The 12648-nt window shown below is 37.7% G+C and overlaps 1 protein-coding gene, 2 long non-coding RNA genes and 1 pseudogene across 3 annotated transcripts; 3 read left to right on the plus strand and 1 right to left on the minus strand.

Moving 5' to 3' along the window:
• The first annotated feature begins 2331 nt into the window (after window positions 1–2331).
• LOC148906939 (uncharacterized) lies at window positions 2332–3304 on the plus strand. The gene is made up of 2 exons (XR_016121115.1): window positions 2332–2445; window positions 3212–3304. It is a non-coding gene; the product is annotated as an uncharacterized LOC148906939 (long non-coding RNA).
• Window positions 3305–3625: 321 nt separating this feature from the next.
• LOC116287188 (uncharacterized) lies at window positions 3626–4654 on the plus strand. The gene is made up of 3 exons (XR_016121101.1): window positions 3626–3705; window positions 4244–4281; window positions 4463–4654. It is a non-coding gene; the product is annotated as an uncharacterized LOC116287188 (long non-coding RNA).
• A 2411-nt stretch (window positions 4655–7065) lies between these two features.
• Window positions 7066–10143, minus strand: LOC116287150 (uncharacterized). Its single transcript, XM_031693790.2, has 4 exons — window positions 10068–10143; window positions 9697–9775; window positions 8115–8768; window positions 7066–7399 (listed from the first exon to the last, which is right to left on the minus strand). Exons 2-4 carry the CDS (start codon window positions 9752–9754, stop codon window positions 7155–7157), a joined length of 957 nt encoding a protein of 318 aa, XP_031549650.1. The 5' UTR covers window positions 9755–9775; window positions 10068–10143; the 3' UTR covers window positions 7066–7154.
• Window positions 10144–10393: 250 nt separating this feature from the next.
• LOC148906940 (uncharacterized) lies at window positions 10394–11692 on the plus strand (annotated as a pseudogene).
• Window positions 11693–12648: the final 956 nt, after the last annotated feature.

The following is a 12648-nucleotide window of genomic DNA, read 5'->3' on the forward strand; positions in this document are numbered from 1 at the left end:
CAATAATGATGAAAGGGTAAATTATACACCGTGAAAAGATGAAAAACATTACTGTCGTTTCGGACGCTATTCCTTTGTCGGAGTAAAAACATCGGAGTATATCCGTCGCAGCATTATTGTAGTTACTATTACTGTGGTTACTGTTACTATGGTTAATGTTACTATGATTACTGTTACTGTTATTACCGTTACTGTGGTTATTGTTACTATGGTTACTGTTACTGTGATTACTGTTATTGAGTTTACTGTTGCTATTGTTGTTGATACTGTGGTTACTGTTACTATGGTTACTGCTACTGGTTACTGTTACTATGGTTGCTATTAGTGTCGCTGTGTTATTGTTGGTCACTGCTATTGCTCCCCCCAGTTCCTATCATTCTTCGTGTTGTTGCTATTGCTGTCGCTGTTGTCGTTGTTGTGGCTTTCACTGTCATTATCATATCATTGCTATTGATTTTGCTATTGTAAGCAAGTGTGAAACTTGATGCTCGCACTTGACGCAACATTTGATCCTTTGAGATGTTTGACGTGGTCATCCGATTATTACAACCACTAGACCACTACTTACATTACTTTGCACTACTTCTATTTTGATGTACTGCTACGAAAAAGTTGCACAATTAATCGGAACAATCTGTTTTTCTTTCAGAAAAAAGACCAAGCAAGTGGTAAGTGCGTTGTAGACTATAGATCAACTACAGAATGTCTTGTGTAGTTATCTTATCAATTATTCTGTCTGCATAAATCACGTTCATTACACCGATTCACGTGACCCAATACTACTCATCTGCTCAATAGCTATTTAGTAACAACAACTTGCCGTTGCTTATAGAGGCTTTGCACCATCACGTGATGGCAGCCATGACAGGGGGCAGGAACAACTGATTCTGGTCTAATCTAGTTTATATGAGAAAGGATTCAGTTTCCCAGGGTGAAAAGACTCTATTGTTATGCTGCCCCCTGTCATGGCTGCCATCACGTGATGGTGCAAAGCCTCTATTTTGGACTTTAGGAATCTCACGATTCGTATTAACATGGTCCTATTAACAGTCAACTATTGCCCGCTGCTTTTTCAAAAAAACAATACTGTATTTAAAAAACCAGAGCCATAATTTGCATTGACACACACTCGACTTGCAAAAATCTCTCTCGAGATTTGAAAAAAAGCAAAGGCATATCTTTTATTCTAAACTTGATATACCCCTGACAGTGCGCTCGATTAATCCAAACGAATGGTTTTCATAATGCAATTATTTTCTCAGTATATATTATTGCACTTCTTGTAACTCGATGTCTTCAAAAGCGTTTGTTGGGTTGTCTAGGGTGTATGGTAATAGTGCGCACTTATCACATGTGGTTTATGGGTCGTCTAGGGTGTATGGTAATAGTACGTACCTATCACATGTGGTTGGTGGGTCGTCTAGGGTGTATGGTAATAGTGCGCACTTATCACATGTGGTTGGTGGGTCGTCTAGGGTGTATGGTAATAGTACGTACCTATCACATGTGGTTGGTGAGTCGTCTAGGGTGTATGGTAATAGTACGTACCTATCACATGTGGTTGGTGAGTCGTCTAGGGTGTATGTTAATAGTGCGCACTTATTAAAAGTGGTTGGCGGGTCGTCTAGGGTGTATGGTAATAGTGCGTACTTATCACTTGTGGTTGGTGGGTCGTCTAGGGTGTATGGTAATAGTGCGTACTTATCACTTGTGGTTGGTGGGTCGTCTAGGGTGTATGGTAATAGTGCGTACTTATCACTTGTGGTTGGTGGGTCGTCTAGGGTGTATGGTAATAGTGTGCACTTATCACATGTGGTTTATGGGTCGTCTAGGGTGTATGGTAATAGTACGTACCTATCACATGTGGTTGGTGGGTCGTCTAGGGTGTATGTTAATAGTGCGCACTTATCAAAAGTGGTTGGCGGGTCGTCTAGGGTGTATGGTAATAGTGGGTACTTATCACATGTGGTTGGGGGGTCGTCTAGGGTGTATGGTAATAGTGAGGACTTATCACATGTGGTTGGTGGGTCGTCTAGGGTGTATGGTAATAGTGCGCACTTATCACATGTGGTTGGTGGGTCGTCTAGGGTGTATGGTAATAGTGCGCACTTATCACATGTGGTTGGTGGGTCGTCTAGGGTGTATGGTAATAGTGCGCACTTATCACATGTGGTTGGTGGGTCGTATATGTGATTGTCGGAGCATTAATTAACACTGCTTTACATTTTGAGTGGAAAGTTTGTGGCATTTGTGTAAAAGGAATTTATTTACTGCGTATGACTTATTATTTTCTGTATTTCCAAAACAGATCATGAAAAAACTGCTAGAAAGCGCAGGTCTACATTTGATCCCAAATTTAAAGGATGGCGAGGTCCAGTTCACGAAGGATCAAGTTTAGCTCGACCAAGTTGCTCTGGGTCTATTCCTGCAAGCCCGGTTTCAAAGGTAAGGCATGCTGACGTCTTACAGTACTTTCGACAGCATAAAATATGTTGTTGGTGTTTAAAAATCAAATAAATGGTTACATATTTTAGCAGCCTTTATTAGTAACCTTTGCTGTATGTCGTACGTTCCTTTCGTTTTCTTTGTCGTTCTAACTGTTTAAGTTTGCGCACTGTTTTATTCACGTACAAACGTGTTCAGCAATTTATCATTTGGGGTTTTTCTGCTTGTCTTTCTATTTTATATTCAATATACCATATTGATCTTGTTGCGATGTTTCCCCATTTCAGACCACATGAGAATAGGATCCTTAGTTTGAGTTGTATTCATATTCATTTGTATTCTCTTGCGCTACCCAGTGCACCGTTAATCGGTGCACTGTAGAGAAAAAAATATCGCTCTGGGATCCTCACGAGCACCCTACATTTCATATTCCGGCTGCGTTACCAGCGTGGTTGGTCTTTGTGATGTAGTGGTTAACACATCGGACTGGAATACCGAAGACGTGGGTTCGATACCCGTCAAGAGCATTTGATATTTTTCTTTTATTCTCTCTACACCGTTAATCAAAGAAATGGTACTGTTGGGAATGACACGTGGTCTGAAATGGGAAAAAATTCCACCAATTAGCCTTTAATCCAGCTTTATCTTGATTGCAATTTTACTACTGTTACTAGATGTTGTTGTTTATATACTGTTTACCATGGTGTAATTATTTCAATACATCCTCATAGTATCCATCTCAATCTGGTTTTATTTCTATTTGAAGAAGAGTTCCACGTCCAGAGCCTGTACGTCTTCCTCAAACGATCAAAGCAGACCATCATCCAGCAGCGCAGTCATCGACAATAACTACTACCGCTCAATAATTAGACGATCTATTACGTCATCAAGACAAGTAATGTAACCCGAATCAAAGATTACTTTCTTTGCCCCCATGTTTACTTCTTTTTTTCCCTCCCTTCCTCCATCTACTTATCCATTCAGTCATTCATTCATGGTTGATCCCTTAATGTTATTGTCAACCTTCGCGGGGTACCCTCGATTAAAAATTGTTTTGGACGTGTCGTTACAGTACAGGATAACAAACTATATATCATTTTAAAGCTTATAAACCAGAAAATACGTAAATCCTTTTTTTATAACTTGTCCATTGCTTACGCAGGTGCCCAGAGTTCCGATTGTTCCTCGAAATGTCAGTGTTCCAAATGTTGACTGGGAAGGAGTTGTTAGAATCGACAGTCGAGATAGCTGTGTTCATAGGTATTATATTCTATGTATTTGGAAAGTCAGTTCTTCGCATATTATTCTGTCTGCCCCGATATGAATGTCTTTAAAATCTTTCCACGTCCACCACTATTTGCGTCCTAATAGGCACTGCGTACTTTTAAGAGCCCAGCTTACACCTTACAAAGGTGCTTAGTCCGGCAAAATATGAAACAAATGCAAGGAAAAGGGTAGTGATGTTTTTTCCGATTTTTCCCTCAAAGGTCGTGTGTATGCCCTTACGAAACATTGATTTGAAATAAATCAAGTTAAAAGGTGTAAATCGAGCCAGTAATATGTTGGCTTATACAATACGATTTGGGAGATAAGTTATTGATTTTTTTCCCTTTTGATCTACCAGATTATACCTTAGCTAACTATGACAAACCGTCCCGGCCATGTCATATTGAGCATGAGTAGATAGGATAACTAGCTTTAATGTGATTTTTACAAAATGCTCAGCCTAGTAGATAGGATAACTTTAATGTGAAAATGCTCAGCCTAAATTTACTTTTTTTTTGAAATGATACAACAGGCAAAGTGCATTTGAATGGGAAAGACCTGATTCTCCAGGTAGGTAGTGTTATGCTTCTAATAAAACTGAAATTAAATATGAGAACACTGCTCACTAACTGAGTGCGTGGAGAGGATACACGCGGCAAGTAGCTAAAATATATTATCTATTTTTAAATGAACAAGCCAGCATTGTAATATAAATATTTTCTCTGAATTCCGATTTGAATGATTCCATTAGACGTGCAACGCCTGCCTCGAACAAGAGCACATGCGCAGATCAGTTCTACTAGGTGTGCTTCTAGCGCATGCGTTTCAAATGTGAGTATAACAGCAGCAAGAGAAAGCAGAGCACCACAGGAGGATGATCATAGAACAGTCAACTCTGGAGCTGCGAGACAACATGGAGAGACTAATGTATCAGAAGTCGAAATTCAAAGGTATGCTTACTTCAATCATCCTATACAACATGTTCAGTATTTTTCATTGTAAATGGGTTATCTACCTCAGGTATTTTTTCAGAAAACATTGATTTTTGTAATAACTAGAGTGGTCCCAGTATGCTGCTCTGAGGGACACCGGATATTGTACGTATAATAAGTATGCTAGAATAATGCTAGTAACGATTCATGAAGGGGCGTAAACCAAGCAAAATCAGAAATATGAATGAAGTAGTAAGTAGAGAAACGTTTTTGACATGCAAACTTTGTTTCCAGAGATATTGATGAAAGTGGACGAATGAGTAACCTGATAAGAGAAGTCATTCGGATGAAAGCCATCAATAGTCAACTGAAAGAAGAGATAAGTGATTTGAAGAAACGAGACAGACAAAATCCACAATGAACATAATTACCAGGCTAGTTGTACGTACCTTATAGTTAATGTACAGGTGTGTCTTATAGTTAGTGACCACAGGACACAGTGAATACCGTAGGGTGTACCTAGAAAGATATTGTAGAGGACACAGTGTATACCGTAGGGTGTACCCTATAGTTAGTAACCACAGGACACAGTGTATACCGTAGGGTGTACCTAGATAGATATTGTAGAGGACACAGTGTATACCGTAGGGTGTACCGTATAGATATTGTAGAGGACACAATGTATACCGTAGGGTGTACCTTATAGATATTGTAGAGGACACAGTGTATACCGTAGGGTGTACCGTATAGATATTGTAGAGGACACAATGTATACCGTAGGGTGTACCTTATAGATATTGTAGAGGACACAGTGTATACCTTTGGGTGTACCTTATAGATATTGTAGAGGACACAGTGTAAACCATAGGGTATACTTTATAGATATTGTAGAGGACACAGTGTATACCTTTGGGTGTACCTTATAGTTATTGTAGAGGACACAGTGTATACCGTAGGGTTTACCTTATAATTAGTGACCGCAGGACACAGTGTATACCGTAGGGTGTACCTTATAGTTATTGTAGAGGACACAGTGTATACACCATAGGGTGTACCTTATAGATATTGTAGAGGACACAGTGTATACCGTAGGGTGTACCTTATAGATATTGTAGAGGACACAGTGTATACCATAGGGTATACTTTATAGATATTGTAGAGGACACAGTGTATACCTTTGGGTGTACCTTATAGTTATTGTAGAGGACACAGCGTATACCGTAGGGTTTACCTTATAATTAGTGACCGCAGGACACAGTGTATACCGTAGGGTGTACCTTATAGTTATTGTATAGGACACAGTGTATACCGTAGGGTGTACTTTATAGTTAATGACCACAGGACACAGTGTATACCGTAGGGTGTACCTTATAGTTAATGACCACAGGACACAGTGTATACCATAGGGTGTACCTTATAGTTAGTGTACAGGTCACAGTGTATACCGTAGGGTGTACCTTATAGTTAGTTACCACTTTAAGAGAATTTTTATATGTGCTGTAAAAATGAATTAAGTGAAAATCGAAAAATTGGATCAAAATTTCTAAAACTCTACTACCAATTGTTTCTTAATACCAATTAACTACTGTTTAGTAGGAGAATTGATTTAACTTAATACACCGTATGGCTAGTGATGTTTAGAAACTGACGTTTCGGACGTTAGTCCTTCGTCGGAGTAAATGTGAACTAAACTACTGTTTAGTCTTATCACAGTGCTAGGTTAACGTTGTTTTGTTTGGTCGTGATAAGCTGTTAAAGTTGAAGACAATTATCCGACAGCCGAAAATTAGCGAATTTAGTCCAAATCTCTTTTCTTCGATTTTCGGTCGCGGTATTTTACCAAACAAACTACACAGTGGTTTCACTTACATTAAGGGCCTACCTATGCTTAAAATATTAGCAAAATCGATTTTTTGACCCTTGCAACCAGATGTTTGATTTTTGCTGACATGTACTCTCAATTTGGCCTTTGGAAATCCCATAATGTGCTTTTCCTTTGTAATGTCTGTTTCCTTTTCACAAATGTCATTGATGTTGATCTTTGGTATCTTGTATTTAAGAGAAAAACTAAGGTCACCGTTTTGGTTTTCAAGATATCGTGCGCAAAGTAATTTTTAAGTAATTTTGGCCGCCATTTTGAAATTTTGAAATTCCGAGGAAAGACTGGATATTAAAAACGGATTAAAACTTCTCAACACTATTTTGCTCATAACATGAGAACATACATATAAGAGAGGGATGGGTCTGTCGTCTTTAGAGCAAACATATTAGGTCAAAAGAAATAAAAGGGCCACAGCTATTTTGTCATGCATGTGAAATTGAAGAAAAGTCTATCACGGCAGAGCGTATAACTAAGTACAGCACACAGCAGCTTATCATAGTAGGACAGAGCAGATACAACAAAGAAGACAACAGAACAGCATAACATACGACAGTATGCTTTATCATTTTGTTATTTTTCAGTAACCATAACATGCCATGGCAATTGATTGATTCGCTTTATGTCTGCAATCAATCGTCTTCTGGCCTTGGTAGTCCTATAATTTTGACTGTATCCTTATTGCTTGACATAAAACAAACAAATTTATATTGTGGGGAGTTCTCCCCATATATCATGGCTGCTGTTCTTGGATCTTTGATCTCGGCCCCATTGGCATCTTTATTTGTTGGAGGCCGCATGCTGAGTATATGACCTTGTTTATGAGACCACTTTAGATTTCCATCGCGACGAAGCCAATGGTAGTCGCTGTCATCTCCTGGCAATTGATTATGAGTTATTGTTACCTTCAAATAGCACTGAAAAGTCCTTCATCTAATTATTATTATTACTCGATGTCTAAAGGCCGATTTTAAATCTGCAGCGCCAGCATATTTTTTGTCCTGACAAAAGTCACTTCCGCCGTTAACGTGCAAGCGCGCGCTAAAAAACGAAAACTCACTTCCGGTTTTTTCGCGTACGCGTAGCATTAATCTCGTACCCTTATTTCTTACTGCTTTCTTAGATTCCCAGTTCCCCTATTTCTTAATGCGCATGTTACGGCTTTGGAATTGAGATTGGCGAAGGCACTATATATTTCTATGCATTTTTTTATTCGAAAAGATTCAAGAGAATTTCAAGAAAAAAATTTATGACGTCAACTCACAACGCCGCCATGTTACGTGACTACTTCGGAAAAAAGTCACTTTGCATTATGACGTCATTTACAGCAACTAAGATGCGCGCGAAAAGGCGTGTAATGTTAATGTTTCATGAACTTTGAGATGGTTTTTTTTTTATAAATTACATCAACGTGAAAGCATTCGAGAACAAGAAAGTTTTGATTAGTTGTGAAATTTTCACGAACGACCGTCTAGTTATCATTGTTATCCTTATCATCATTACTTATTGTTATTTTCAATTTCATTCCCATTTATTTTCGTTTACAATCTAATGCTTAAATTGATTACCAGAGAATCGTATTTTTAACTCACCCTCAGCAACAAATAGTGCTACCAAATGTCCTTCAGCTTCTTCTATGTTTGGGATAGCATCTCCAGGGCCTGCTGGCTTTTCTACCAATCCATCTCGTATTGCAGCAGCCTTTATCTCAGCCGGGGTTATTTTCGCGTAAATTTGGCCACCACCAACCCCTGGCTCTGCCGGCAAAGTTTCCCCAATATTCAATACGTCGTTGGCGTAATTGTAGCAGTTGTTTTCCCGCATAAAAAGAGGTTTTATCCAATTGGATTCCGAACCTTCAGCTGGAAATTCCAACGTGTAACGCTTCTTTCGTCCAATGTTGGCTGGTTGCACCCCTTGTTCAATAGCTGAAGCAATCTTTTTGAGAAGGGTTGGGTTCAAGTTGCCTTTAGGGGCTGACTGCAGCAACAGCTTTTGCAACTGCTTTGTCTTTAGTCCAACCACTAGCTTTAAGTCTTGCTTGTTAGCGCCTTCTCTGATAACGAGGCCTCTGTATCCAAACTTGTTGGGCATGTTTGTAAGAGGGAATGTCATCTTCGTATTCTTGGCGTTATTATACGCCTTGATGATATTGGCGTAGTTTGGAGAAGTAGGAGTTACTTTCCACTTGGGATCAGGACGACCAGAAAAATAGGCTACTTGTACTGTTAGGACTTGTTGGGCGTCTGAAATTACAGTGTTAATGAATAAAAATGATGATTATAGACGTTGAAGATTAATAGTATAATAAAAGGTCCATGTGATATATCGAAATAGCAATTGGCTTTGCTATCCGGGGAGTGTTTGATTCAGGTGGAAGTTTGCTCTGGAACACGGCCGGGGGGTTAGGGTTTGGAGAGCTCTGGCAAATCCCTATGCAAACCAATCCCAAATGGGTTAAAGTTTTACTCAAAACGTGACAGATGTGTGAATCAAAAATTTATCATGTAGGAAGTAATGTTAGGTATATACAAGGCTTTCTCGTGCAGAATTTTGTTTTTAATAAATCCGCAAAGTATTTTTTCCCATATTCGAAATCACGTGCCATGCTATAGATTAATATTGAATTGTTGTTTCAAAAAGGTGAATGCATTGTCTATACAATTAACAGAACAATGCGAACACTAGTTTATGAGAAGGTAGCGGAGATATACATGTCAATATACATACAAGTCTCTTTTTTTTTTAACCGAATCCATAGTTAGGTTTTATGACTAATTTTGTGTATTGATATATTTTATTATAATGATTTATCAATATAATGTTTGCTTATTCGAGATAAAAATCACATACAATGAATTGACACAGAACGTGATATATCTTAAGTTCTAGTTTTTCTTCACGAAGGATTTTATTGACAAATAATGTAGTATTTTTGGTTGATTAAAGATTATGATCATTTAAAACTTTCATTGAATCACTGAAAGAAAAAAAAGAAAAACTAAAGAAAAAAAGAAAAAAAAGAAAAAAAAAAAAAAAAAAAAAAAAAACAACAACAACAATACAATAAGTCAACTGTTAGAAATATTTTTAATCTGTTCAGTTTTGCTGTTTTTTCAAAGAATGTTTAACTAAAAATGTTCCGCACTAGTTTATGTTTTCCTAGGTACTCACCAACAACTTGCACTACCCCGTAAGCAAAAACTACAACAACTAGTACAATGAATTGCATTGTTTAGTCTTGCTTGTTCTTCTATAAACGAAAATAAACAAAACATGTATGCATAAATAGGAGTATAACTAAACTATATATTTTTTTAAAAAATGAAAGAATCCGAAAAATTTCTCAACTATGATCAAAGATAACACCAGGTACTTTTTAGCCGAAAATGTTATAATTTTTTATTATAAACTTTTTTTATTTATATCTAATTAATATTCTGATACGATAACAAGTTTAATACAAACATTAGCACAAGAAATATCTTGAAAGTATGATTCAAAGTCAATATATAAAATGAAAGGTTGCAATTCATTAGACTTACCGGCAAGCTAAAGATATCGTTAACGAAACCAGGCCAGACGGAAGTACTGAATCAAATCAAATTCTGGTAACTTTAAGAACCGTAACTTGGAACAGTTTTATGATATCATAAGCTGTCATGATGTGACATTTTCATGGTAGTAGCAGAATTCCCTGTTTCGTTTTTGTTAATGTTTAAATACCGTAGGAAATACCCTCTGTTTTATTAATTATATAGCAACCTGAATTTAACGCACGCTCTTATTGGCCAATTATAATTCATTATCAACAAAAATTCATTATTATTATTATTATTATTATTATTATTATTATTATTATTATGGCAGCCTTTGTTGCCTTTACGAAAGGCTTCAAATCAAAGTTCACTTTCTGCATGCGTACAATTGAATCCTTTGAAGACTTTGTGAATCCTATTCAAGAGGTACTTCATGAGGTTTTCCTACCTACCCTTTTTGGTCAAGAGGAGCCCCTAACTGATTCACTGCACGAAGTTGTCACGTTAACTCCAAATCAGGGTGGTTTGGGCATTCCTTGCTTAAAAGAAGATTCGCCTCAACAATTCGCAGCATCGAAGTTAATAACATCTAGACACACCGAGTCTATAAAAGATCAAAATTTAACACCTTTGGAGGACTAAGAGGATCTCAAGAGTCAATATCGCAGTTTGAAAGCAATTATGACAAAGTCGAAAATCGAGCGCATCGACGGTATGATGAATCCAGAAATGGCAACTTACATCGATCAAGCAAGAGATAAAGGTGCAAGTTCCTGGTTAAACACTATTCCTTATGACAACCAAGGCCTAACCCTCAACAAGCAAGAATTTAGAGATGCCTTGCGCTTACGATATAACATGCCCCTAAGTGATCTACCTTTGACTTGTCCATGTGGCTCGTCTTTCGACGTCAATCACGCGTTATCCTGCAAGAAAGGAGGCTTCATTGCCCAAAGACATGACAATGTTCGCGACTTTTTAACCACTCTCTTGAGCAAAGTCTGCCATAACGTCCAAGCCGAGCCTCGGCTGATTCCACTGAATGGAGAACGGTTTAACCTAAAATCCACGACTACAAGCGAAGATGCACGCCTGGATATCAAAGCGGGGACATTCTGGCAACGAGGAGTGACAGCATTTTTTGACGTACGAGTGTCGCATGTCAACTCCAAGTGCAACCAGAAGAAAACCACCTCATCAATATTCAACGAACAAGAGCAAGAAAAGAAAAGAAAATATCAACAGAGAATTCTGGAAGTGGAAATGGGTTCATTTACACCGCTTATCTTTGGGACCAATGGTGGTATGGGCAAGGAAAGCCAAATTTTCCTAAAAACTCTAGCGGATAAACTGGCGAACAAAACTGGACAAAGCTATTCTGACACAATAACATATATTAGAACAAAGTTGTCGTTTGAGATTTTGAAAGCTGTAATTACATGCATTAGAGGCTCCCGCACTCCTTTTTATAAGAACAACGAAAGTGACTTTCTATTGGACTTTAGCATTAATACTAACCTTGCCGATATTAGATAATTTTAGACCTTTTTTATAATGCTTGTTTTTCATTTTGTTTTTTTCTAGTTTTTTGTAAATAGTAACTTTTTCTCTTTAAATTTTCACAAAGTACATAATGTAAATATTCTTTTATTATTATTATTATTATTTTTAATGATTTACAAACTTATTATTATTATTACATTATTGTTATTAAAATATTATTTTTATTGTTAAAAAAATTATTATTATTATTATTATTATTATTATTATTATTATTATTATTATTATTGATTGGCGGGCAGTAATTTCCCGTACGGACCGAAAAATTGAAAGCGGATTCACTTTGAAAGCTTGGCCAGAATGAAAAGGGGGTGCTTGCCATAAACCTCTGGAGGCCGCTGTGTGTCAGACTGAGAGTGGTTGCCTTTGTTGCCACCTCTGGTAATCGACCACATACCTGAAACTAACGGCGGTCGCATACGAGAGGTTCCAGTGTAATATTGCGCAAGGGTCACTGGACAAGATACATGGACCAGAAAGTACTCCAAATATGAATTGTTCGCTTGTTACTAATAGAGATACGCGCAGTGAAAGACAAGACTAACAAGGTAACGATGATAAACGACCAGAGAATGGCTGAGGCTCATTTTAAAATCATGTTACTTTAAGATCACCGAGATAGACCCTTTTAGCTTGGGCGTAATGTTTATCCATTTCAGACCACATGTCATTCCCTTGAGAAGCACTTTCTTTGTTTGAGTTGTATGAATATTCATGTATCTTCTCGTGAGCAAAAATGATACTCTACGAAATGGCATGTGGTATGAAACGGGAAAACATAACACCCAAGGTAAAAGAGGCTATTGGTTTGCCCTATCTAAGATGATAAGCCCTATGTCTAGGCTTCTATATCCAGTTGGGTTTACATTAACCCAACACTGTAGTTAGTGTACAGGACACAGTGTATACAGTAGGGTGTACCTTATATAGTTAGTATACAGAACAGTGTATACCTTTGGGTGTGCCTTAAAGTTATTGTAGAGGACACATGTATACCGTAGGGTGTACCTTAGAGTTAGTGACCACA

This window comes from Actinia tenebrosa, unplaced genomic scaffold (genome assembly GCF_029948245.1).
Source record: "Actinia tenebrosa isolate PJP-AT-01 unplaced genomic scaffold, QUT_ActTen_1.0 PGA_scaffold4__44_contigs__length_22323623, whole genome shotgun sequence".
NCBI lineage: Eukaryota > Metazoa > Cnidaria > Anthozoa > Actiniaria > Actiniidae > Actinia > Actinia tenebrosa.

Bases quoted from the DNA above. Each gene is read 5' to 3' on its own strand.
- LOC116287150 (XM_031693790.2), bottom strand. From the start codon at position 9,754: ATGCAATTCATTGTACTAGTTGTTGTAGTTTTTGCTTACGGGGTAGTG. The intron at 8,769-9,696 runs GTGAGTACCTAG...CTGTAATTTCAG, and splicing joins CGGGGTAGTGCAAGTTGTTG to ACGCCCAACAAGTCCTAACA. The intron at 7,400-8,114 runs GTGAGTTAAAAA...ATCAATTGCCAG, and splicing joins AGCACTATTTGTTGCTGAGG to GAGATGACAGCGACTACCAT.